The sequence below is a fragment of the Pseudophryne corroboree genome, chromosome 6, assembly GCF_028390025.1.
Source record: "Pseudophryne corroboree isolate aPseCor3 chromosome 6, aPseCor3.hap2, whole genome shotgun sequence".
Taxonomy (NCBI): Eukaryota; Metazoa; Chordata; class Amphibia; order Anura; family Myobatrachidae; genus Pseudophryne; species Pseudophryne corroboree.
In genome coordinates, this window is record NC_086449.1 from 423,691,126 (window position 1) to 423,718,593 (window position 27,468).

General features: G+C 43.5%; 2 protein-coding genes across 7 annotated transcripts in view; one reads left to right on the top strand and one right to left on the bottom strand.

The window, feature by feature from the left end:
- The window catches only part of CCDC146 (coiled-coil domain containing 146), a 387,500-nt gene that overhangs the window by 290,941 nt on the left and 69,091 nt on the right, over positions 1 to 27,468 (bottom strand). The gene's annotated exons all lie outside the window — the stretch shown is intronic.
- On the top strand, positions 7,370 to 14,975 carry FGL2 (fibrinogen like 2). Its single transcript, XM_063926982.1, has 2 exons — positions 7,370 to 8,027; positions 14,204 to 14,975. The coding sequence occupies exons 1-2, from the start codon at positions 7,463 to 7,465 to the stop codon at positions 14,908 to 14,910; spliced, it is 1,272 nt and encodes a 423-aa protein (XP_063783052.1). The 5' UTR covers positions 7,370 to 7,462; the 3' UTR covers positions 14,911 to 14,975.

The window sequence follows — 27,468 nt, forward strand, 5'->3', positions numbered from 1 at the left end:
TCAGCAGGATCCTTGAGGGTAGCTGTATCCTGGGAAGGCAGTGCCACCTTCTTGGACAAGCGTGTCAGCGCCTTGTCTACTTTAGGCGAAGATTCCCATCGTATCCTGTCCTTTTGTGGAAAGGGATACGCCATAAGAATCCTTTTGGGAACTTGTAGTCTCCTATCTGGAGATTCCCAAGCCTTTTCGCACAATTCGCTTAGCTCAAATGAGGACGGAAAAGCGACTTCAGGCTTTTTCCCTTTATACATGTGTACCCTCGTGTCAGGGACAGGGGGTTCTTCAGTGATATGCAAAACCTCTTTAATGGCAATAATCATGTAACGAATACCTTTTGCCACCTTTGGCTGTAATTTTGCATCCTCATAGTCGACACTAGAATCTGAGTCCGTGTCAGTATCTGTGTCAGTAATCTGGGAGATAGTGCGTTTTTGAGACCCAGAAGGTCCCGGTGCCACTGGGGCAGGCATGGTCCGACTACCTGACTGCTCCCTAGCCTCAGCCTTGTCTAACCCTTATGCAATAAATTTACATTTGCATTCAAGACATTCCACATATCCACCCAGTCCGGTGTCGGCGTTGCCGACTGCGACCTGACAACCATGCACTCCCCCTCCTCCTTAGGTGAGCCTTCATCGTCAACCATGTCGACACACGCGTACCGACACACTTTACACACACAGGGAATCTCTTATCTGAAGACAGGTTCCCCCCTAGGCCCTTTGGAGAGACAGAGAGAGAGTATGCCAGCACACACCCCAGCGCTATATGACCCGGGAAAAAACACAGTATGTTTACCCAGTAGCGCTGCTGTAATGTATAATCGCCAAATATGTGCCCCCCCCCTCTACTTTAAAACCCTCTTTCACCGTGTGTCAAGCAGGGGAGAGTCCGGGGAGCTTCCTCTCAGCGGTGCTGTGGAGAGAAAATGGCGCTGGTGAGTGCTGAGGGAGAAGCCCCGCCCCCTCGGCGGCGGGCTTCTGTCCCGCTCAAACGTAATAAAATATGGCTGGGGCTCTTTTATATACATGTACAGTGCCCACCTGTACATGTATATAGTCATTTGCCATAGGAGAGGTATTCTATTGCTGCCCAGGGCGCCCCCCCCCTGCGCCCTGCACCCTTACAGTGACCGGAGTGTGTGAGGTGTATGGGAGCAATGACGCACAGCTGCAGTGCTGTGCGTTACCTCAGTGAAGCACCCGAAGGCTTCTGCCGCCTCAGTAGTCTTCTTTCTTCGTTTCTTCCGGCTCTGTGAGGAGAACGGCGGCGCGGCTCTGGGATGAACGCCCAGGAAGAACCGGTGTTCCTCTCCCTCTGGAGCTAATGGTGTCCAGTAGCCGAGGAAGCAGAGCCTATCATTTAAGTAGGTCTGCTCCTCTCTCCTCAGTCCCTCGATGCAGGGAGTCTGTTGCCAGCAGAGCTCCCTGAAAATAAGAAAAAAACCTAACAAAATGCTTTCTTAGCAGGAAACTCAGGAGAGCTCCCTGCAGTGCACCCATCTTCCTCTGGGCACAGTCTAAAACTGAGGTCTGGAGGAGGGGCATAGAGGGAGGAGCCAGTGCACACCCAGAGTCTAAAGTCTTTCTTAAAGTGCCCATGTCTCCTGCGGAGCCCGTCTATTCCCCATGATCCTTACGGAGTCACAGCATCCTCTAGGACGTTAGAGACATTAACCATAGCGTGAATGTGTGTTCAGTCACCTAATCTCAACCCGATCGAGTATGCATTTCCACTTGTTGAAGACAAAACTACAGGCAGAAAGACCCAAAGCAAACAAACAAACAAACAAAGAGAAGATAGCTGCATAAAAGTCTTCGAAAAGCATAAACAAAAGGAGGACACCCAGCATTTGGTGATGTCCATGGGTTCCAAACTTAAGGCCAGTGCTGCCATTGGAAATTGCGGGGCCTGGGACTGCCAAAATAGGCAGTCCCAGGGCCCCCCCCCCCGCCATCCACATGCTGCCCCATAGTCACATACACGCTGCCCCATAACCAGGGGTGCCGACAGCTGTGCTGGGCCCAGGTAATGGGTGCGCGTGACCAATGCAGGGAGGTGTGGCCAGCCCCCTCAGTAAATTTGAAAAATGTAGTATTTGTGCAGGTCAGGCAGAGGGATGGGCAGCGGGAAACACCCCTCCCCCCCCACCCCGGGCCCCTACAACAGGCCCAGGTAAAATATAATCCCCCCCCCCATATCGGGGCCACTGCCCACAGCACCACACACAGCCCTACACACACACACACACACACACACACATACACACTGCCCCATATATACACACACTGCCCCATATATACACACACACGCTGACCCATAGCCACACCTGTAGGCACATACTATGCCCCATAGCCATACCCATAGGCAAACCCACACACAATTGCCTGCACCACCCCCTCGCAACTGTAACAGCTTACCATTCTGGGTGCAGCAGGAGGCAGAGGTCAAAGGCTCACAGTGTTCCATAAGCGCATTGAGGGGAGGCTTGGGTGGCAGCAGTGCTGGCTCACAGACAGTCGTCAGACAATCATGGAGTGACAGCCGGAGGCAGTATTTCAGATTTGATGTTGGCCATGAGCCAATCAGAACTAGCGGACCGGCAGCTAATCAGGAACTTCCAAGTGGCAGCATCTGATTGGCTGCTGGTCCACGAGCTCCAATTGGCTTGCGTCCATCGCTATATTTAAAATACAATTGCCGGCTGTCCTTCGATGCTGGTCCTGATCAACACTGCTGCCACCCAAGCCCCCTCGCGGTCCAGGCCCGGGACTAAAGTCCCAGCTGTCCCCACTTGATGGTGGCCCTGCTTCATGCAGTCATTGCCTACAAAGGATTCTTGAAAAAGTATTAAAAATTATCACTTTATTTATGATTATGTTAATTTGTCCAGTTACATTTGAGCCCCTAAAATAGGGGACTGTGTATAAAAATGGTTGCAATACCTAAACATTTCATACAATATTTCTGTTCAACACCTTGAATTGGGAGGCGGTTACATTACTGCTAGTTGGATCCCAGAGGTCACAATGCTGACGCGAGGTAAAATGCTGTCGCCGGAATACCAGTGCCACCGGCTTTTCTCCTTCTGTGGGTGTCCACTACACCCATAGACGGAGAATATAACCTGTGGCAAGTGCAGCGAGTCCGCAAGGGGCTTTCTAACTTTCATCCCACTGCCGGCATACTGGTGGCTGGGATCCCGTTGAGGGTATATGGACAGCCGGTGATCCTGGCCACCAGTATTTCATACTGAACCCACTGAATTAAAGCTGAACGTCTGCACTTTAATTGCATCTCCATTGATTAATTGCAAATCCATTGTGGTGGCGAACAGTGTCAAAATTCTGAAAATTGTGTCAGTGTCCAAATATATATCTGTAGATAATAATAATAATATTGGACCTAATCAACAGATGAGTAAGTACTGTATGTGTTTCACTCATTTTCATTACATGCTCTCATAAACAAGATGAGAGCCAAGAACTTGTCTAAATTCATCATGCATTTCCACATGTTTGGGGAAAAAATAACTACACTAATTGCTTGTATCTCAATTACATTAATAAGAAGTACTACGAAACAGCAAAAGTATCAGTACAACAGCTATATTAAGGAAATAAAGTCATATTTATAGAACATGTGAATGACTTAATACAGAATAAAAATATCCAAGTTAATTTTTAGCAGTGAAACTTTGACAACAGTAGTCATATGTCACAGACTGTGGGTTATGTTGTTGAGGTGGCGAAACCGCACACTGACAATTGCGGAGAAACGCGTAAGGACTGGGGCTTATTCTATACGGATGTCCTTCCTGCTACCAGCGGATTCCGGCTGAATAATACCCTCTTGGTGTTATTGTCCATGTATGGATGCTAATCGTCTCTAGAGATTCTCCAGGTATCCCGTAATCCAGGAAGGTGCCTCTCTCCACTGTGGCTGTGTTCGACAACGGGGGCCGTCCACGGAGATCAAACGGATCCACTCCTGGCTGTGAGTAAAGTGGACAATTTTGCAAATGTGGCCCTATCTAGCACAGTGAGAGTAGGACGAAAAAAGTCCGTTAAACAGATACTAAAGCATAAGTATCCTACGCACCTGGCCACTCAGCGGCATTAATTAACGGGAGTAGAAAGCCGGCTTCTATCTGACATATAAGGAGATCTCTATGAGTATGTGGGAAAAAATCCTATAGCTGGAATTAAACAGCAAGCATCCATAAATTGTTCCTAATAAGGACTATATACTGTTCGGGACTTTTCACTGAAAATATGGTTACAATAAGTACTTCTATTTGGATATAATATAAATAACCGGTTAAATTTAATCAGCTGCAGCTGGGAGGATTTTTTAACTTCAATTATAATTTTATGTGTACATGTGTTTATTTTATATTTTATTGTGATATATATGTAATAAATTCAATATATTTGGATAAAGCGCTCTCTGGTAATATATTATTATCCTTGGTGCAGTTTTGTGTGTGGACAGGTCAGTACTGTCCAGTTGAGAGCTGCTTATTTCAGCACATACGACCCAAAAGTGCATGAGTTAGGTGTTAGTGACGCGCTGGAATATTTGTTTCTTTTGAAGTACTGTATGTGTTTCACTCATTTTCATTACATGCTCTCATAAACAAGATGAGAGCCAAGAACTTGTCTAAATTCATCATGTCACAGACTGTGGGTTATGTTGTTGAGGTGGGTGTGGACCGAAAGTGCCTCGATACCCGCCAATAGGGCTATACTGGGAACCATTTGCTGCTTGCAGACGCCTCATATTTGTTAGGGCGGCATCTTTATCTTCAAAAGACCCCTATTATGAAATAAAAGGGCAAAGTACTATCTATGTGGAAAAGATGTTGCATTGCGTTAAGGAGTGTTTATTCCGTACTGGGGTGCGGTATCCAGTCCATATACATATTACCAATGTTCAAACAGATACCCCGGCCTATCTTCTTTGGTGGTTTATGGGATTCCATCTATATGGTATGAATACCTTTACCCCTACTTTTATTTTAAAATTAATAAACATATATGTTTACACTTATTATATTGCATCTTTACACTTATTATATTGCATCAATGTCTTTCTGATCAGATACCTGCTGGACGGATAGTATCTGTGCACATTGTGACCCTCACACAGACGAAGGGGAGGATACAAAGAAACCTTTATGTACATGCTATCGTAATGCACAAGTAAGCATACATGTAAGACTCGGTATCCGGTCTCTAGGTCGACAAGACTTAGGTCGACAGTGTCTAGGTCAACAGTAACTCGGTTGACAGGGTTTCTAGGTCCACGGGGTCTCTAGATAGACATGTTCTAGGTCAACAGGTCAAAAGGTCAACATGAGTTTTTGTTTTTTTATTCTTTTTTAGAACTTTTTCATACTTTACGATCCACATGGACTACGATTGGGAACGGTAACCTTGCCTGAAACATTGCGAGCGAAGTGAGCCATGCGAAGGGATGCGGTGCACTAATTGGGGTTCCCGGTCACTGTATGGCAAAAACCACACCAATTTTTTTTTTAAAGTCATGTCGACCTTTTGACCTGTCGACCTAGACCATGTCAACCTAGAGACCCTGCCGACCTAGTTACTGTCGACCAATAGCAGTCGACCTAGACACTGTCGACCTAAGTGTGGTCGTCCTTCAATACCACACCCGTAAGACTCTTCACATTGTTATTCATCTGCCACGACTGGGTGGAATAACATGGAAACTGGGTCATCTGATCTTTGGATGGGACCTTTTCAGCTTTTTACTTAAGTATTTTACATGAGGAGTGTAGCTACCCATCATTGGAGCGGTAATCTGTGCCGAGCTAAACGGATTGAGGCACCTTGCCAGAAGCATGGCGAGCGAAGCGAGCCATGCGAGGGGACACTGTGTACTAATTGGGGTTCCCGGTCACTCTACGAAGAAAATGACAAAAAAAAACAACATAAAAAACTCGTGTCGACCTTTTGACATGTCGACCTAGAACATGTCTACCTTCTGACCCCGTCGAACTAGTGGCTGTTGACCTATAGTGGTCGACCTAAATATTGTCGACCTATACACTGTCGATCTAATGATCCACACCCGTTTGTTTACATACAGGGTCAGTGATCACAATGAGACATGACATGCTGCTGTAGGGTCAGCCTATGTGAGCTGGATGTTTGTTTTTTAAGATTTGGGCACCATTCCACAATCCAATTCTCCTGCTCTGCGGTGCATTGGAGCCAATCTGGGAGAGCGGCAGTAGAACCTAGCATAGCCCCTGGACATATATGACACATTGGTCTCCTTATACACTGGATAGTCTATGTAATATAGTATTAATACTTAACACTATATTTAGGGTATAGTAAAGGTTCTACGGGAACGTAATCTAAAAAAAAAAAAAAAACTTTCTTGAATCAAGCCTACAGCTCTAGTAAAATCATTTTAGATGCTACCGCTATTTTGCATACCTCCCAACTGTCCCGATTACAGCAGGGCAGTCCCACTAATCGGACACTGTCCTACCCACAGAATGCAGGAGGGAGGGGGAGCATTTGATCACTGCTGCTCTGCACTACAATCCAGGGAGTTGTCCCTGAATAGATGCCATGCGCATAACATCTAAACAGTGCAGAGAAGTGAGCTGGGGGCTGTCCTGCTGCTCGGGGTGTGCTGGGTACACCTCCCAAAGTAATGGAAACGGGAGACATGCAGTGAGGCCATGCCCTCCCACTTGAGGCCACACCCCATTCAGGCAAGGCCATGCCCATTTTCAGAGCGTGCACCAGAGATGCAAGAGTCCTGTTTGCATCACATACAATGTTGGGGGATATGCTATTGTGGTTATGATTTGAGAAACTGCACGGGGGGAAACAGGACCCCCTGTGTTTACCTATGCCATGAGCACATTTATGTGTGCGTGTGTTTGCATTCAGAGCATGGGCAGTGCGAAATATCACAAGATGCTCTGTGTGTTTATTTAGACTAATGCACAGCAAGTGACTGCTCTACTCCACAATATTCATAGAAATATACATAAATAGGGACCCCTGTTCTGTGTCTATGTGTGATTGTTTTGGTGTGTAATTTGTTACACAAAATGTCCATCGCTGTGGAGATTTGTGGCACATTATTTATAAATAAACAATGATGATGACGGATGTGAATAAGGTTACACTAGCAATTGTTTCAGCCTTTGCTCCCATAGTGTAAAGGTCACTTTTGCTTTACATTGTTATACTTGTCTAAATGTCTAATTTTAACAGATGTGCTAAACAGAAATCTGTTTTATTCTGTACACATATCACTTTGCCAGGAAGTTCTCCATTACATGCGAGTGCCTTTATTTTGCAAAAGTTCCCTCCCATTTCTCAGAAAACACGAAGGGCTCCTTGTTGCAGCACAGCCTGCTGGTTCTATATAAGCTGCACGGACTGTCACATCAGCATCTCTCTCCACAAATATGAAGTCTTTCTGTTGCTTGCTAACCTGTGCTGCACTGGCAGCTGTGCTAGCTAGTGAAGAAGGCAATGCTCAAACAGACAATATTGTTAATGGCTGTCCGATAAAGATGAAGAATGGGGGAAAATGTGATGAAGATGGGAATTGTCCCTACCAGATAACTCTGCCTCCAATGTCAATTCAGTTACCAAAGCAGTTTCAGCTGCTGGAAAAGACTCTAAAGGAAGTACAAACCCTTAAAGAGATGGTAAATAACCTAAAGAAATCTTGTCAAGACTGCAAACTGCAGGCAGATGACAACCAGGACAAAGAGACTATTGAGGCCCCAGAAGGTGGGAAGGACAATCAAATAAAAGACCTGGAGTCTAAGGTGAAAAAAATGTCCATTAGCCTGAAGAACGCACGATCCCAGATTACCACCTTGCAGAGTCAGATAGAGAAGATGGACTCACTCAGTATCAACAGTGTGGAGGACTATATTGACAATAAGATGGCAAACTTGTCATTTGAACTCAGAAATGTGGACAAGTGCTCCAGCAACTGCCCACTACTGAAAGAGAGCACAGGTAAGTCTGTCTGAGTTATAGTTATGCTTTCTGTACATATCTGGATTAACCCCTTTAACTTTTTTTTTATTATTTAATATTTGGCTAGCAATTAATGTTTGCAAAATTATATTAACTAACAAATAATATTAACAAAATACACACTTTTATAAATAACAATGAAATATATATATTTTACATATTTAATTATTTATCAAAGCAATAAACAGCTACATTAGGAGTTAAAAAATAATATATATATATATATATATATATATATATATTCTTATAATGGAGTTACTCCTGATGATACTGGTACCAGAAAGAGATCCTATAATAACTGATCCTGTGCTAATAGGCAATTAAAAAACATTGTGGGTTGATCGGTAATACATACTACCCTAAAGTAGTCATGTATTATTTCTAAATAAACACTGAAAGGATGGGTAATATAAGAAGGGGAGTGTAGATTTTTATATACCTAGTAGATTCTAGTGCTTCGCATTCCCCAATCCCAATACAACTGCCTGTGAAAATTGTGTGCGTGTACATCACTTCATTTCATATTGAATGATGCTATTCTTACATATATTTTTTCCATAGTATCAGAAAGTCATTGTTTAAACAGCAACTGGTTTTGACAGTCACAACGCAGAACTGAATGAATTAGCTCACACAGCAGGTTTTGGGGACAGTAAAATGTAGGCAAATAACAAATGTTTATGCTTAAACTATAAAATCCCAATTTGTGGTTTGTACATTTAGGGTCAATCCAATGAACGGCGAAGGGGGTGCGTTGCCGTTGCAATGGCATTGAAATGCCGGCATCAACTCAGCAATTTGCCCCCCCTTCCCTGTCTGACCTCACTGTGGACTTGCAGATTTTTGTAAGCAGCCCTATGAGACAGCGAACAAAATGCGCCAGTCTGGCGGTACCGTCAGTGCTGCATAATGCTGCACTTACTTGTGCCACAGTAACCTCACTGTATAATTGGATTGACTCCTTAGAGCAGATCTGTTCATGATTAAGTTCGTCTTGTTGTCTTCTATTATGTAAACCAATAATAGAAATATTTATGGTAGTGACAAACTATAGAAAGGGACAGATTAAAAAATACATTTGCAAATACAAATAACTTATAAGTAAAAAAAATAAAAAATAATAATAATAAAGTCATGTATTCGAGTAATTACTTGCTCAGCCTTTCCTCCAATGTCAGAAGTAATAAGTGTGAGACACTGCAGACTTACCATGCCACTGATAACAGTCAGAGCTATTTTAGTTTGAGAAAACACTTTCAGGTCCAAATAACTGTTTAGTGTCATGTTCTGATGTTTTTACAAGCTGTCATGCAATCATCTAGACTACAGTATATGAACCAACTAGTTTCCATATATTAGGGGACTTTATACAAAAATAAAAATAATGGGTGAATATTTAATAATGTGACAAAAATAGGGCTTTCCAACTACTGCAGCAATTTAAATCATTCAGCTACATAGAAACAGGTGGCTGTACAAGTTGAAGTCCAGAACAGTCCATTGTGCGTAATGTTTTCCAAAAGAAATATTTGGCAAACGATTTAAGTATCTGAGAGCAAGGCTTGCCGAGTTCAAAACAACTCCACAGGGGCTTGTTAAAGCTAAAGTAATATAAAAGAGGTGTGTACAGGTGCAGGTAGCTCAGATCACAGAGAAAGCTGGCATACAATAGAGAATGAATAGATCAGTAAAACAAGGGTCTTTTAATAAATGGTGTGTTTGACTGTTTGGGCAAACTTTTGTTATGCTGTCAAGTTAGGGCAACATATTATTGCATCCCAGTTCGTTGGATGGATCTGTATTTGATTCCATTCTACCAACCATGCCAGAAAGAAATCAGTTTGTGTACAAAAGAAAAAAAACAATACCAATTTACTCTCTGCATGATGAGTGCACGTTACTTACATAACACTGCCTCTTATCTAATGGTTCATCTGTATCGGAACCTACAGAGACTCCATTTGAGCTAAAAGGTTCTAAATTGCACTTGCAAACCTTTATTTTCACACTGCAATTTACACTTGAGCTAGGATGTGCACCCTTCCAATCTAAATATATCTGCATATTTTGAGTTTGCTCCTCCATACAGCAGATCATGGTTGCATCTTCTAATTGGATTTACTCAAAGCTCTTAATAAGCCCCGGAATGTGTGCAACTGCTGCAAATCACATACAGAGAATTTTAAGGAAATTAGAAAAGTTAACAAATGATGCCGCTTTCAGACATGTGACCAGGGAATTTGGCAGTGTAGCAAGCCACCAAATTCCCGGGTCTCGACTCCGTGACCCTGGTCGCGAGCAGGGTCGGAGACCTGGGACTTAGTCCCGGGTTGTCTGCGTTCACACTCCCGAGTTGCTGTACGTGCAATAACCCAGGATTGTCTTCTAGTGTGAAAGGGGTATTAGAGGATGAAAATGTGTCCTCATAAAGCATAGTTAGTGCGAATGTGCACCATTTTGCCAATTCTTGCTAAAGACGAACGTAAAAAACAAAAGTACTCATATTTTCATCTATCAAAGTCCGATGTTAGCCAATAAAATTGACAAAGCTATTTCAATGTCCAGATAAAATAAAAAATAGAAAAAGAATACTAAAGTTGGCAGCTCACCTCACTTAAAGAGTGTTCAGGCCATTTCCTCAATGAGAACAGGATGAAATATTACTGTTTATGATACGTATGGGACATGACGTTCCATTCACCTCTTTTACTTCCTTTCTACAGTATTGTACAGAAGGTTGAGGACAGTGCAATATTTAACTCACTTTATCTGCAAGTAACAGCTGCAAAGATAAATGTCCGGTCGATCCATCAATCAATAAAAAACGGAAACCAATTTGCGTTTACATTATCCTCCCTTTCCTTTTTGGGAAGCCAAGTCTTTTTTCATTGCTAGTCTTCCTAGTTACTTTTACTTGTGTCCAGCATAATGTTTTTGAAAGCACTTAAGTGATAAATGCACAATAAAATAATAGTATTTTGAATATAAAAAAAAACAGCTAGATACAACACAAGTAATAATAGTTTTAAAGAAGTGAGTTATCACTTCTTTATTTTTGCTTAGAGGGATTATAGAAAATGTCTCTTGCAACTATCATTTCCCAAAATACAGAAAACCTAAATGTGGTTTCTCTAGGTGGTCGTCTGTATAGTCAAGGGAATCAAAGTCACTATTTATCAAAGTGATAATGGCAGATTTATTCAAACACATGTTGCGGTAAATCACCCCTGTGCTGTAGGCTGCCTGGGGTCCTGCAGCACAAAGTAAAGAAACCACTAATGATCACTTTACTTTACACCAGGCATGTCCAAACTGCGGCCCTCCAGCTGTTGTGACACTACATATCCCAGCATGCCCTGACACAGTTTTGCTGTCGGAGAATGCTAAAGCTGTGTCAGGGCATGCTGGGATGTGTAGTGTCTCAACAGCTAGAGGGCCGCAGTTTGCACATGCCTGCCTTACACATTACAAGGACAGGCTCATACCAGAACTTTGCCCCAGGGTGTGTTTTTTAAAACATCCGGGATGTACAGGATTTCTTACTGCCATGAATAGCAGCGATAAGAAATTCTTAATATCCAGTCTAAAACCTTTTAATTAAAACGTGGACTCCCATTTTTGTCAATAATGACTCTTCTGCGGATTTGCGGATATTCCTTATTTATCAAGTCTGTAGGATAGTATGGCCATCGACGGAGATGGCCATTGCAGGGCCAAGCATGGGAAAGGAATTTATTACTTATTTAAGAAGGACAGTAGTGATAATTGTACACCCCCCTGTCCTCATGTCATTGCAAGATGACAATAACATTTTCAGTAAAAATAACTTTGTTATTTAAATAAAACTTTTTTTTTTCTTTCCTATAAGACAGGAATTGGGTGCGCTTAATAAATAGGTGCTACGCCTGTGTAATAACCAGCAGCTGACACCACAAGGGCATTTTGTTAATTCCCTCTAAACATTGGGCACAGAAAAGAAAAGATGTAGTCTGTGCTTATAATGAGACAAAAAACAACAACATTGTAATATAAGAACAGTGGGTGTGATGGAGAACACTCACCAGACTTCTCATTTGCAAAAAGTTGGTATATGTATAATATACTGACTGACAGCAGCACATTGCAGCCTCACTGACAGCAGAATATTATTGCATCATTGACAGTAGCACATCACGCCCTCACTGGCAGCAGCACATCACTCCCTCACTGACAGCAGCACATCCCTGCCTCACTAACAGCAGCACATCACCACCTCCCTGACTGACAGCAGCGCATTCCAGCCTCACTGACAGCAGCGCATCCCAGCCTCACTGACAGCAGCACATCCCAGCCTCACTGACAGCAGCACATCCCAGCTTCACTGACAGCAGAACATCCCAGCTTCACTGACAGCAGCACATCCCAGCTTCACTGACAGCAGCACATCACTGCCTCAGCACATCACCGCCTTCCTGACAGCAGCAAATTCCTTGTCTCACTAACAGCAGCACATCCTCCATCACTGACAGCAGCACATCACTGCCTCACTGACAGCAGCACATCATCGCCTTGATGACAGCAGCACATCACTGCCTTCCTGACACTGACAGCAACACATCAGCGCCTTGATGACAGCAGTACATCACTATCAGCAGCACATCTCTGCCTCACTGATAGCAACACATCCCTGCCTCACTGATATCAGTACCTCCCCATCTCACTGAGTGACAGCAGCACATTGCAGCCTGAGTGACAGTAGCACATTGCAGCCTGAGTGACAGCAGCACATTGCAGCCTCACTGACAGCAGCACATCCCCGCCTTGCTGACAACAGCATTTCCGTCTCACTGAAAGCAGCACAACACAACCTCACTGACAGCAGCACATTTATTTATTTCCAGTTATTTATATAGCGCACACACATTCCGCAGCACTTTACAGAGAATATTTGGCCATTCACATCAGTCCCTGCCCCAGTGGAGCTTACAATCTATATTCCCTACCACATGCACACCACACACATTCATGCTAGTGTTAATTTTGTAGAGATCCAATTAACCTACCATTATAATTTTTAGATTGTGGGAGGAAACCAGAGTACCTGGAGGAAACCCACGCAAGCACGGAGAGAATATACAAACTCCACACAGTTAGGGTCATGGTGGGACTCAAACCTATGACCTTAGTGCTGTGAGGCAGTAATGCTAACCATTACACCATAAAAAAAAATAAAAAAAATGACAAAATGACTTTTTCCTCCTATTCTGTATCTGTATCACCCTACAGTATCTTTCATACAAATATTTCATAACAACAGAGACCATTTTATAAGAGAGATATACCACTCTTGGGTGTGCAGTCATGCTATGAAATACACACGCCTTAGCAGGGATGCTTCAAGAGATGAGGAAGCCATGCATGGGCCCCCTCCTCTCTAGCCGAGAGCACTGTATACTCTGGGCACTAAGGTCAGTAGGGGACCCTAGCACTGTCCCAGAGTATAGTGCGCATACACAGGTCTCTGGGAAAATGGTGCGGCAGACATTTTCCCAGACTCTTCTTACTGCACTGGCCATGCAATTTTCCTGGTGATTTCTGCAGCACTGTTGCTGCCGACGTGGTACTTCGGAGGTTAAATATTGAAAAAAATGGGTGCAAGGTGTGCAGTGTGGGTCCGCCTGGACCCCGTGGCCCATGTGCACCGCACACTCTGCACCCATTATGAATACGCCAGGGTGCCTTGGGTGGTTGAACACACCACTTGGCCTTTGGCATCATACTAATAACAATAAATGGCAACAATATAAAACTTTTTGGGAATATATTTATATTAATGTTATTATACAAATGCCATTTTTTGTGTCATTCTTGTGCACAAATGGTATAATCAAACCGACTGAGGTACTAATTAAGGTACCTGTGCTTAAGTATGGATATTCTTAAAACCTGGACTGTTAGGTTGTCTGAAGGACCTAATTTGGGAACCACTGGCATAGACCTACAAAGAACAAATATTACCAAAACTGTGTTTTAATTAAATAGATTCAAACCTAATTATTCTTACCTAACATATACTGTATAATTGCTTAGATGAGCAAAGATGTAGTAAGGTCGGGTTTCATTTTGCTAGTAGTGGTGCCTGTGGTGACTGCTTATTAGTTTTTTTCTCTTTCTAGGCATTCAGCTTCTCTACAAAGATTGCGCTGACTACTACAAATGGGGTAAAAGACTTAATGGTATTTACCAAGTCATGCCAGATCCAAAAAACAAGACATTTGGTGTATACTGTGACATGGAATCTATGGGCGGAGGATGGACAGTGCTGCAGAACCGTATAGATGGCAACTTAAGCTTCAACCGGACATGGAGTGAATACAAAAATGGTTTCGGTAATCTTAGTGGAGAGTTCTGGCTGGGAAATGATAAAATACACCTCTTGACCAAAAGCAATAATATGATATTAAGAATTGAGCTTGAAGATTTTAAGGGCGTTAAGGAATATGCCAAGTATGACCAGTTCTATGTGGCCAATGAATACCTGAAATACAGATTGTCTGTCAGTGGCTATAGTGGAACAGCTGGGGATGCACTCCACTTTAGCAAGAAATACAACCATGACCAGAAATTCTTTACTACCCCTGACAGAGACAATGATAGATATCCATCTGGGAATTGTGGAGCTTACTATAGCTCAGGATGGTGGTTTGATGCATGCATGTCTGCAAATCTCAATGGCAAATACTATGAGAAAGATTACAAGGGGATTCGCAATGGGATTTTCTGGGGTACATGGAAAGGAGTTTCTGAGGAGCAACTCAACAGTTTCAGGCAAACGTTTAAGTCTGTCAGGATGATGATAAGACCAAAAGACTTCTCACCCTAAATCAAATTTGGCTACATATGATTTCAGATAATGTAAAAACATGTATTAAATGTGTTTGTGAAGTTTATTGAGTAATAACTGATCTCCACTTAGTTTGCAACACAAAAGGGTAACGCATGAAAGTGCAGATTCAGAAAGTCAGACACTTACTTTGCATGAATGTGCTGTTTTACAGGGACTTGCAGGCGAAGATTGCAGCATTAGTAGTGATGCAAATACTTGAGGCATTAGAGAAATTGGGTGGAATGATGTTTCTTGTTAAGTGTGACCAAGGCAGGGGCATTAAGAAGGGTGGTGGTGGGGGGTTGGGAATAATAATTACCTGGCCTGGTCTTGTCTGGGGGCTCCGGTCCAAAAGTAGAGTGGGAGAAGTGCCCGCTTCCTCACAGCATAGTTCCAGCTCCGCGGCAGCATAATTGTTATATTTATTCTAAGTTTTAACAAGCATCTGTTTCCATGCTTGCCCATTCCCCCATTAAACACCCAGACTACCGTATGTCTTGGCAGTTCTGGACCTAGGCATAAGAGATTTCAGTTTAATGGTCAGTTAGGGTGGGGGAGAGCAGTGGCAAATTTCCCATTAGGCAAGTGGGGGCGGCACCTGGATGCTTGTGTTGGTAACATCAGCCCAAAAAGTACCAGTGCTAAATATTTCCACTGTACCATATACCATTTTGAATGGAGTGAAATGGGTAGGACATGCACATGCTGCCCCTGTAAGCTACAGCACTTAGTAAACATGTACCCATAATTAAAAATATAAAAGTCAGTTAGTGGCTTTTTTATTATTATTCTATTAAATTGGCTTATAACCAATCAATAAAAATAATAACAGTAGGCAGGCTTCCTGTTGTGCCTATGTGCACCCTCACCACTAAATTCGCCCCTGGGGGAGAGGTTGTACAGTATTTTTCTCTCTGAACTGAATTCTCCGACATCCCTGAGGTGAGTTCTTACTCTTATGATGGGATGCACTTCGCACTTTCCAGTTACACCTGCAGGAAAGCACATTCCTAAGTGCACTTACACCAATGTAATAAATACCTTTGTACACACAAAAGTTAAACATTTAGCAAAGACAGTACAGAACGGTCAATCTCATGAATAATTTAATGAGGTTTAACCAAACAATATTTAAGAAGATAAACGGGAATGCTTAAATTAATAAAAAAAAAAGATGGTCTAAAATAGATGTAGGTCGGACTCTGATGTGACATTCCATGTGGTGCAAAGCTAGGTCCAAATTGCACTGGTGGACATCTAGGCTCACTTGTACAAATAAAGGAACATGGCAGTTCTGCACAATTTGTGCTTTTATGTTTGCCATAGAGTCCGAGAGCATTAAGGGGTAAATTAACAGGGGTGAAAAAGGGTGGTAGCCTCGGGCTTTAACATCTGGGGCTATTTAATTCCAGCCCCTTATTTGACCAAAACCCCTTTTAAACACCCATTAAATTAATGTGATCCACGATATGTATGTGTATACAGACCTATGCATAAATTGTGTGTGTGTGTGTGTGTGGGAGGGGGGGGGGGGGGGTGGACAACCGTTAACACGCTGGTTGTCCCCTGTTAACTGCAGCACGTGGCTGAACTCAGAGCTAATTGAATAGCCTCGGGGGGGGGGGGGGGGATGATCAATTAGCCCACGGTAAATTACTGTGGCTAATTGAATTCCCTTCCCGTAAATTGGTAATAATATAACCATTATTCTACCAAACAAAAATATATGCAATACATTATTGTGGGACATCAGACCTATCTTAAACTGTCACAGTAGTACTCTACATCAAAAATATAATTATTGAAAATAATAGACCCACATTCATGCCTTTAGAGTACATGCTCTCCTGCAACATGCACTGAATATATTGATAAGTTTCAGGATTCCCTTTGTGTATTTGATGAAGACTTACTGTATACATAATCTAGGTAAAGTAAGTTGTCCCGTCCCAACCACTGTCCTTGAATAAGACCAGTGGTGTGTCATAGCTAATTACAACAAAAATAGCATCTTTGCCTTGATGAAAAATGCAGACGAAAGTACAAAAAGCATAGAGCAGGTCAATGAATAGTGTATAGAATGAACGGAGCCATCAGTCAATTGCTGAATCCTGTTAAAAATCTAGGCTTAGGCTATGATCAAATGAATATAATCAGTAAAAAATGACGCTCAATACACAAAAGTGACAAGAAGTAAATGCCTATGTGATTAAACCATCTGGAGATGTTCTTTACTCCTCCTCAAAAAGGGCACTAGCTGGCAGAAATGATGACACACACTTTGTGGCTCATGTATCACTATTTGTAGGTGTGCGTGCTTATATATATAACTTGTAATACACTCTTCAGCCATAACTTTGCGGCTGACAAGTGCATTAAAAGTTTCCTAGTGTGATATAGTAAAGTGTGGAAGACCTGTTTTGGGTCTTTCATGGAGAAGCGATGACTTCACTTCTTTCATATCATAGGGGCGGGTTACTATCGGAGTCTCTGTCCCTGCCTGTGTGACTTTTAATATAGTCAGGCGATCCTTCATGTCTTATTTCTGCAAAAAGCGTTAATAAGAAATGACAATTATCGTCTAGAATCCATACGCCAATGTCAAATTTAGTTTTTACAGAAGTAAAAATACATAATAGAAACCATTTGGGTGGTGTAAAAGTATCATTAACGTTAATTTATATAGTACCACACAGCAATATGCAGAGATTACAGTAAACATTTCCTAACACAAACAAGGAAGAACATAAAAACTACACACATATAGGTTTCAGACTGAGCTCATGACCCCAATGCTGTGACACAGGGCTACTGTTATAATTGAGTTTAATGTTGTATACCTCCCAACTGTGCGGAATTTGTAGAATGGTGGTTTAATGTTAGTTTGCCTACACTTGCATAATTAAGGTAGGTAGAGGTAAAGTGGTGTGGAAGGGCATGGGAGGATGAAGTTAGAAAACGCTTTCTTCAGAAATTACCTTTACATTGCTTGCCACAGATATTTCTTATATATGTCCACATCAAGCAACTCATTATCACATGAATATATAATTGTTTTCTACAAGAGACTATCACTGGCGTATTTATAATGGATTCAGTGTGTGCAGTGCACACGGGCCTCCGGGGGCCAGGGGGCCCAAACCGCACACCCTGCACCCATTATTTATAATACTTACGTTCCGGAGTCCCGCTGTGCAGCAGAGCTGCAGAAATCACTGTGAAAATGGCACAGCGCCATTTTTCTGGTGTTTTGCGCATGCGCAGTAGGAAAATCACTGAGAAAATGGCTGCAGCACCATTTTCCCGGAGATCTGCACATGCGCTCTAGACTCCGGGACAGTGCTAGGGGACCCTAGTGCCCAGAACTACAGCGGGTGCCCAGACGGATCCTGCAGATGGGTTTTTCTGTTCATGCAATTGTTATTTTTTTGTTTTCATGTTCAATTTGTACAGTCATATCTGTACTACAAGTCGGAAACAGCGGTTACTGAAACACAGCTTTTATAATTACTATTGTAAATGAGGTAGCCATCTGGAAAGTGAAGGGTCATTTGTTATATTCATGATGCACAGTACTTTTACTTTGTATTTATCAGCTATGGGTGCACATACTCATTGAAGTAAGAATACATTTTCCTTTATCATAAAAGGTAATATCTTGTGTATGTATATATTAAAGTCTAGAGAATGCTCTAATAATATATATTCAATAAAAAAATAAAATATTTTGGAGAGTACTAATAAAACTACTCGGTTTCTAGTTTTTCTTCCTAAAAAATGGTTTGGTTTATTTTGTAAATCAGTAAGAGGGTTTCACTTCCTATTCTGGAATGTCTGAAATGTACTTCAAAAAGGGCTTTTCCATTTAAGGGCTTAGGGTTCATCTTGTAAAATATTAAAATAAATAACTGTGCCACTGTATACTAAAAGCTGCCATTGTATAAAACATTTTCATACCTGTCATTTTAGGTCACAGAAACAATGTCTTTAGAATTTATAGATCATAAGATGGAACAGTAATATTTATTCATGGAAAATAATGTGTTTAGAATGTGTGTTTGTGAACATAGAAGAATAAAAAACTGGATAGCCCCAATAAATAAATAGTGTTTCTTTATGCTATTGTGAGATAGGCAACTGGAATAGAATTCTATCTGGCCAGGTCTTTTCCTTTCCTTGCTCCCTTGTCTCTGCAGCAGTGTTATACCTCCAATGTGATTATTGCGCTTTTATCAACACAGAGGTGATCACATGAGTAGAGGTGTTTATACACAGTTTGATATTACCTTGCGATTTTGACTATACAGTCAAAATCGCAAGTAAAGATAGTGCATATCCCGAGGTGTTAGCCATCCTGATGCGATCCCGATGCGCGGTCCCGCAGGGTCGGTATCGCAAGGTTAGACAGACTGTGCAGGCAAGTCAATTTTGACTATCTAGTACTAAAGTATTGTCAAAATTGTCACTTAGGCAAAATCGCACATGGGGGGTCATTCCGACCTGATAGCATGCTGCCGTTTTTCGCAGCGCAGCAATCAGGTCACTACTGCGCATGCATATGCACCGCAATGCGCAGGTGCGTCGTACGGGTACAAAGCGGATCGTTGCCGAGCGATGGATTTAACAAAGAATCCATTTGCACAGCCGATCGCAAGGAGATTGACAGGAAGAAGGCGTTTGTGGGTGTCAACTGACAGTTTTCTGGGAGTGTTTGGAAAAATGTAGGCGTGTCCAAGCGTTTGCAGGGCGGGTGTCTGACGTCAATTCCTGGACCAGACAGGCTGAAGTGATCGCAAGGGCTGAGTAAGTTCAGACCTACTCAGAAACTGCACAAAATTTTTTTGCAGAGCTCGGCTGCACAGATGTTCGCACACTTGCAAAGCTAAAATACACTCCCCAGTAGGCGGCGACTATCTGATCGCAGCGCTGCAAAAAGTAGCTAGCGAACGATCAACTCGGAATGACCCCCATAGCCAATATTGCAAGCACACATAGTAAATATCGCATAGTCCATATCGCATAGTCAAAATCGAAGATAGACAAAATCTCACCGTGTGTATGCACCTTAGGGAGATACATTTATGGATGCACAACCAGCACAGAAGAGTCTTCAGCTATGTAATTTCAACTATCACATAAAATAACCACATTGCACTTAAATAAATATCACAGACATAGGGGCTGATTCAGATCTGATCGCTAGGCTGCAATCTTTGCTGTCCTGCATTCAGATAATCACCGCCTCCAGGGGGAGTGCAAATTTGCTGTGCAAGTGTGTGATCCCATGAGTATGCCGAGCTGCAAAAAGCCACTTTGTGCAGTCTCTGCGCAGCCCAGGACTTACTCCTACAGTGCGATGAGAACAGGCTGATCGGGGCCGGAGCTGACGTCAGACACCCTCCCTGAAAACGCTTGGGAACGCCTGCATTTTCCCTGACACGCCCAGTAAACGCTCAGTTGCCACCCACAAATGGCCTCTTCCTGTCAATCACCTTGCGAACGCCTGTGCAATCTGATATTTCGCACTATCCCGTCGCTGACCGGTGGTGCCCTTTGTTGTCCGACGCGCATGCGCAGTTAGTGCCTGATCGCTCGCTGTGCGAAAATGCATAGCAGCGATCAGGTCTGAATCGCCCCCATAAACATATTACATGTGCTCCCTATAGATGCACTTCAAATGGTTTTACTCCCTATAAATTTGATCCCTATGGATGTGCTAACCATAGATGCTCCCACTGTAGATGTACTCCTTATAAATGTACACTCCCTGGCTATGATCTCCCATGCATAGAGGTGGCTGCTTGGGGCTGGTGTGTGAGGACAGCAAGCTGCAGCAGGGATGCTGAGAGAGGGGTACATGGAGACAGCTGCCAGGGAGCAGTCACCGGTGACCGGGAGAGAAGAGGATAATATCCCGGTGCTGGCCCAGGTCACCTGACTGCACCTATAAGCATGTACTCCCGCCCGGGCCGGCAGCATTGGGGAAAGTCTCCTCTCAACTCAAGGTAAAAAATAATTAAGCCAGCTTTCAGATGCTGTGGCGATGGGGGAGGAGTGACAGCCTGCTCCCCCTCAACTCCGGCACCCAGGGCATGTGACCCACTAACACAACACCACCACCACCCCCTAGTTACGGCCCTGCCTCCATAATGCAAATTCACCATTCAAAATCAATGGACTGCTGTAGTGTTGGGTATAAGCACAAACTGCACTTTTTCTGAACTGTGTATGTGCACAAACACTTTTGCGCATCATTGACCATCACAAAAAGGTAAAAAAAAAAAAAAAAAGGACTCCATTGGTCTCGGCACCTACGCAATGGATTTGGCAGGGACCAGCGCATGCGCCACTGTGTGACTGCGCAAATCCCTGGCTTCTATGGACTACACTGACTGCAGCCCATAAAAGCCAGATTGGGCTGCACAAAAGGTAGGGAGTGGCTTCCTACAGAAAGCCAGTTCTCTGCTACTCACAGCTCGGTTTGGCAGTCCCTGAGGGGGACTGCCTTGTGTGTCTGTGACTGACAGGTAGGACTTCCAATAGGAATTCACTGGTAGTCACAGTTAAGCCTAGTGTAGTCACAGATCTGGCTCACTGACACTGAGAGGGGTGGCGGATTTTACCTGGGGGAGTTGTAGTCCGCCACTGATTTATTATGATCCTATTAAAGATAAGTTTTAAATATGGTAATGGAAATGTATTAAGATTTCCCAGTAGTATACATAGGATACTTGAAATGTCAACAAAAAAAATAGTATAACACAAATAGTTTAGAATAAAAACAGTCTACAGTACATCAGGAAAGCAATGGTTCCAAAAATTAAGATTGAACAGTCAACTCTGTCTCTTGCCATCAGATTATTATAACACACATACCAGGGCTGTTTCAGTAATGTGTCTTTTCCTGAATCCGGATTGGAATTGATCATAAATATCATGGGTTGTCAGGCAGGTTTCTAGTTGAGTTGCAACCACTTTCTCAATAACCTTTCCTAGAAATGCAATGTTTGATACTGGTCTGTAGTTGGTCATGCAGGTCTGGATCTAAATAAAAATTTTTAAGATGAGGTGTAACAATTGCTTCATTCAGTGGTTCAGGAAAAATGCTGTCTGCAAAGAGCATTGAACTATTCTTGCAAATACAGGGCCAGTTATATCCATATACCCTATTAGAAGATTGTCTGAGGCAGGATCCAGATCACAAATGGCGGGACGCAACATTTGGGTAATTTTAGCAATGTATTTTTCGTTCATTAAAAGCTGGTTCATGAAGACAAGTGGCTTACATTGGCAAGCTTGGAAATTTACCCTCCTTTGATGGCACTGTAGGGATGAAAAATTTTCTGCAAAGAAGTTTGCAAACTCATTGCATATTGCCTGAGAGAGAGTTTCATCAGGCTGCAAGCAAAGCATCTCCATTGTAATAAAAAGCTGAGCTGGCCTATTGTTTGCTGCCATGACCTCATCTGACAAGAACTCTGTTTTCTTACAGCAGATTGTGGACTGATATCCTCAATATGCTTGATTACTTTTAACTTATACTCTGCCAGGTTATTCTTCCTCCATCATCTTTCAAGTGGATGACAACCTTTTCTTGAGCTCACTAAAACACTAGTCAAACCAAGGAGCTTGACGATGTGGTATGCAGAGTCATATAGGCACGGGGGCAATAATATCCACTGCAGCCGTCACAACCCTATTATAGTAATGAACTAGGGAACAAAAGCATCAGCGCATGCACCCAATACGGCAGAGAGTTACAAGTTTGCTGCAAGAGCCTAGGACAGGGACGGTTCTAGACCTTGTGGCACCCAGGGTGAAAGTTTCCTTTGGCACCCCCCCCCCCCTTCCCCCTGAGACGGCGATATAGGGTTAATGTGCGCCCTAGGCACGCGTAAAAATAAGATTTTACTCACCGGTAAATCTATTTCTCGTAGTCCGTAGTGGATGCTGGGACTCCGTAAGGACCATGGGGATTAGCGGCTCCGCAGGAGACTGGGCACAACTAAAGAAAGCTTTAGGACTACCTGGTGTGCACTGGCTCCTCCCACTAAGACCCTCCTCCAGACCTCAGTTAAGATACTGTGCCCGGAAGAGCTGACACAATAAGGAAGGATTTTGAATCCCGGGTAAGACTCATACCAGCCACACCAATCACACCGTATAACTCGTGATACTATACCCAGTTAACAGTATGATAACAACTGAGCCTCTCAACAGATGGCTCAACAATAACCCTTTAGTTAGGCAATAACTATATACAAGTATTGCAGACAATCCACACTTGGGATGGGCGCCCAGCATCCACTACGGACTACGAGAAATAGATTTACCGGTGAGTAAAATCTTATTTTCTCTAACGTCCTAAGTGGATGCTGGGACTCCGTAAGGACCATGGGGATTATACCAAAGCTCCCAAACGGGCGGGAGAGTGCGGATGACTCTGCAGCACCGAATGAGCAAACTCTAGGTCCTCCTCAGCCAGGGTATCAAACTTGTAGACTCTTGCAAGAGTGTTTTAACCCGACCAAGTAACAGCTCGGCAAATTTGTAAAGCCGAGACCCCTCGGGCAGCCGCCCAAGAAGAGCCCACTTTCCTCGTGGAATGGGCTTTTACAGATTTAGGGTGCGGCATTCCAGCCGCAGAATGTGCAAGTTGAATCGTGCTACAGATCCAGCGAGCAATAGTCTGCTTAGAAGCAGGAGCACCCAGCTTGTTGGGTGCATACAGGATAAATAGCGAGTCAGTTTTCCTGACTCCAGCCGTCCTGGAAACATATACTTTTCAGGGCCCTGACTACGTCCAGATAACTTGGAATCCTCCAAGTCCCAAGTAGCCGCAGGCACCACAATAGGTTGGTTCACATGAAAAACTGATACCACCTTAGGAAGGAATTGGGAACGAGTCCTCAATTCCGCCTTATCCATATAAAATACAGATAAGGGCATTTGTATGACAAAGCCGCCAATTCTGATACACGCCTGGCCGACGCCACGGCCCACAGCATGACCACTTTCCACGTGAGGTATTGTAGCTCCACCGATTTAAGTGGCTCAACTCAATGCGACTTCAGGAAATCCAACACTACGTTGAGATCCCACGGTGCCACTGGAGGCACAAACGGGGGTTGACTATGCAGCACTCCCTTAACAAAAGTCTGAACTTCAGGCAGTGAAGCCAGTTCTATTTTGGAAGAAAATCGATAGAGCCGAAATCTGGACCTTAATGGAACCCAATTTTAGGCCCATAGTCACCTCTGGTGTTCGAGAGAGAGAGCGCTCACTGGGGAAGAATTGGGTCAGTGCCGCTAGACCCGGAGGTGTCCTGCCTCCTAGTGATTTGTGGAAAAGAAAATGGACAGCGCACTTGGGGATGCGGGTACCGGGGGGGGGGGGGGGGGGGGGGGAAACAGGGGTGGGGGTATGAACAATGGGACGGGGAGGTGATGAGTCCTGTATGTATATTAATGAGGTGAGACGTAGTGAGATTCACTTGTTTATTGTTAGGATTTGTGTACAAGACTCTTCAGGTTTGTCATATAGGATATCCTCTATGGCTGTCCCTTCTGAGTGGTGCACTTATGCCCGGATGTGAGTAGTCAATTGGTCTAAATGCCACTATCAGGTGTGTCTTAACAGACTACCCTTTGTTGGTATACCCTCCAAATGGTATACCCTGTGCAGAGTAGATCCCGGCTGGATTCAATGTCAGGTGTACCCTGGTAAGGGTCGCCTTTACCATAGGTGTGGTCTGCCTATGTAGCTCTGAATGTCTGAATGCCACTATCAGGTGTGTCTTTTCAGATTACCCTTTATTTGTATACCCTCCCAATGGTATACCCTGTGCAGAGTATATCCCGGCTGGATCAATGTCAGGTGTACCCTAGTAAGGGTTGCCTTTACCATAGGTGTGGTCTGCCTATGTGACTCTGAGTGTTCTCCGTTCAGCTGGTGTGGGATGAGCGTGACAGTTGCGGCGTCCCGCCTGTCAGACTCTCCCTGTGTGCTCAGGTCGAGGTGGCGGGTGTACGGCTGTGTGGAAGTCACTTACCGCCGGGGGCAGGAGGATGTGCCTGCCGTCGGTTGCCACAGTCCCGTCCCTCGTCCCGCACTGCCTCCGTGTTCGTCTGTCTGCAGCTCCGGTCCCGAATCCGATAGCAGGCGCTCCTGTTCGTGGGTCCCGTCTGCTTCCTGGTTGCCCGCGTCACGTGATTGGTCACGTGAGCGGACGAAGTGTCTCGATTCATGCACTCTCCCTCTCCGGCCTGAGAGGGGGATCTGCAAATGCGATGATAATGAAAAACGGTCTGTGTTAGAGTGTGTGGCGGGTCTCCAACGCGTTTCAGCATACGTGCCTTTTTCTAGGATTACGACCCTCATGTTCTGGATTGCTTTTAAGTCAGTGTCTATCCCGTGATTGGTTGCTTGTTGGTGCCGCCCTCTTTACTGATGGGATGTTCCTTATCCATAGTTGTAAATGGAGTTCAATGTGATTTTGTAAAGCCAGTCCCTTTTGTCTCAATGTCCAATTAATTATTGAATAGTAAATGAATAATAAATAATGTTTGTGTGCATATTTTGGAGCCATGGGTGACGGATGTTGTTGAGGGTTGCAGAGTGTGTATATAACCCCCTTAAAAGGTGTGATTAGTTGCAGATCCTTTATTTTGAATTCTGAGGAATGTGTATGGGCAAGGTAAATATTATCACTAGTTCTGGGTAGATTGTTCTGGTATGCCTGAGATCTAGTGATTATGTGATGGAATATTATCCCTCACACAATTTTAGTATGGATGACTTTCTAAATGAGGCCTTGTGTTGTCCCTTAAATAACGCCTATTAATATTACAGTGTATATTACATAGTATCTTCGGTTAGGATATGACTGAGGGACCTGATGTCCCCCACTGTGCATAAGTCAAGGCCCATATTTGTGTGAATAGGTGGGTGATATTGTGTAGTGAGCGGCAATGATTTGGGAAGATATGTTTTTTGTGTAAACCTTTCAGTGGGGTTCTGCTTTATAGCATGACTGAGGTGATGTTGTATTCTATATTCAGACCCTTTGGTGTAAGGGTCTTTAAGGTGAATATCCATTTGAGTTCTTCCTTGTTGATCTTTTTTATGTAGTCCCCTCCTCGCCAGTTCTTGGTTGCTTGTTGTATGGCCATGAATTGTATATGTGTGGGATCTTGCCCGTGTTTCTCTTTGAAGTGTTGTGATACGCTATGTTTCTCGTAGCCCCTTTTTATGTTATGTATATGTTCTGCTATCCTGATCTTGAGTGACCTGATCGTGCGTCCAATGTATTGCAGTCCGCATGGACATGTAATGAGGTATATGACCCCTTTTGTGTGACATGAGAGCTCTTCCTTAACCATGTATTTTTGTCCTGTGGTGTTTGAGAAGAATTCTGTGATGCTCTTGGTGGTTCTTGTGCATGTGGTCCTACAGCCTAGACATGAACCACAGTAGTGGAACCCCTGTCTTTTGGCCTCACTGTATATCTTCATCTGATGGGTCACTGGTGGGGGAATGTGGTTGTGTACTAATTTGGTGCTTATATCAGGGGCCTTTTTGTACACCACTTTTGGCTGCGGGGGTAGGATTCTTGCTAATGTCTCGTCCTGCATTAGGATGGCCCAGTGTTTCTTTATGCTCTGTTTAATTCTTCCGGCTGCGCTGTTGTATTGTGTCACAAAATAGATATCGTCCCCCTTCTTTGATTGGTTCCTATCCTTGTATGTTAGGAGTGTTCCTCTATCTGTCTCCTCCAGTTTCTGATATGCCTTATCTACAATGTCTTTGTCATATCTTTTCTCAAGGAATTTCTGTTTTAGTTCCTGTCCCTGTTCCTTGTAGTCATCGATCTGTGTGCAGTTTCTCCTCAGTCGGGTAAATTGTCCTAGCGGGATGCTTTTGAGCCAATTGGGATGGTGGCTGCTGGTCGATAAAATGTAGCTATTCACGTCTACTGGTTTGTGGTGTGTGCGTGTTTCTATTCTGTTATTGACAATGTGGATATCCAGATCCAGAAATATCACCTTCTCTCTGCTATATGTGGTGGTGAATTGTAGATTTCGATCGTTGTTGTTAATGTAAGATATGAATGCCTGTAAGTCATTTACGGTCCCTTTCCAAATAAACAGTATGTCGTCGATGAAGCGACGCCAGAGTACCAGGTTTGCCCCAAAGCGGTGCCCCTGCCAGATGTTGTCCTCCTCCCACTTGCTCATGAACAGGTTGGCATAACTGCCGCCGTTCACCCAAGACACACACAAAAACCAACAAAAGAAAACATACAGAACCAGACGAGGATGCAGGGGAGGCCAAAAAAACAAAATCCATTCCACCGCAAATAGAATAGAAAAACAAGAAGGGGTGTTCAACCTAAGCAGTTTCCCATTGGGAGAGCAACATAAAACATTACTCAACAAGGGTCTCAAGTTCGCACCCACCAAAAAGATTAATAAGTTTGAAACATATTTGGATATACAGGCATTCACAAGGAAAATAACACTTAGAAAATATTTTGCACAAACAAACCTACAGCAT

Coding starts and splice junctions, on each gene's coding strand:
- FGL2 (XM_063926982.1), top strand. CDS start 7,463: ATGAAGTCTTTCTGTTGCTTGCTAACCTGTGCTGCACTGGCAGCTGTG. Junction 8,028..14,203: donor ACTACTGAAAGAGAGCACAG/GTAAGTCTGTCT, acceptor TTCTCTTTCTAG/GCATTCAGCTTCTCTACAAA.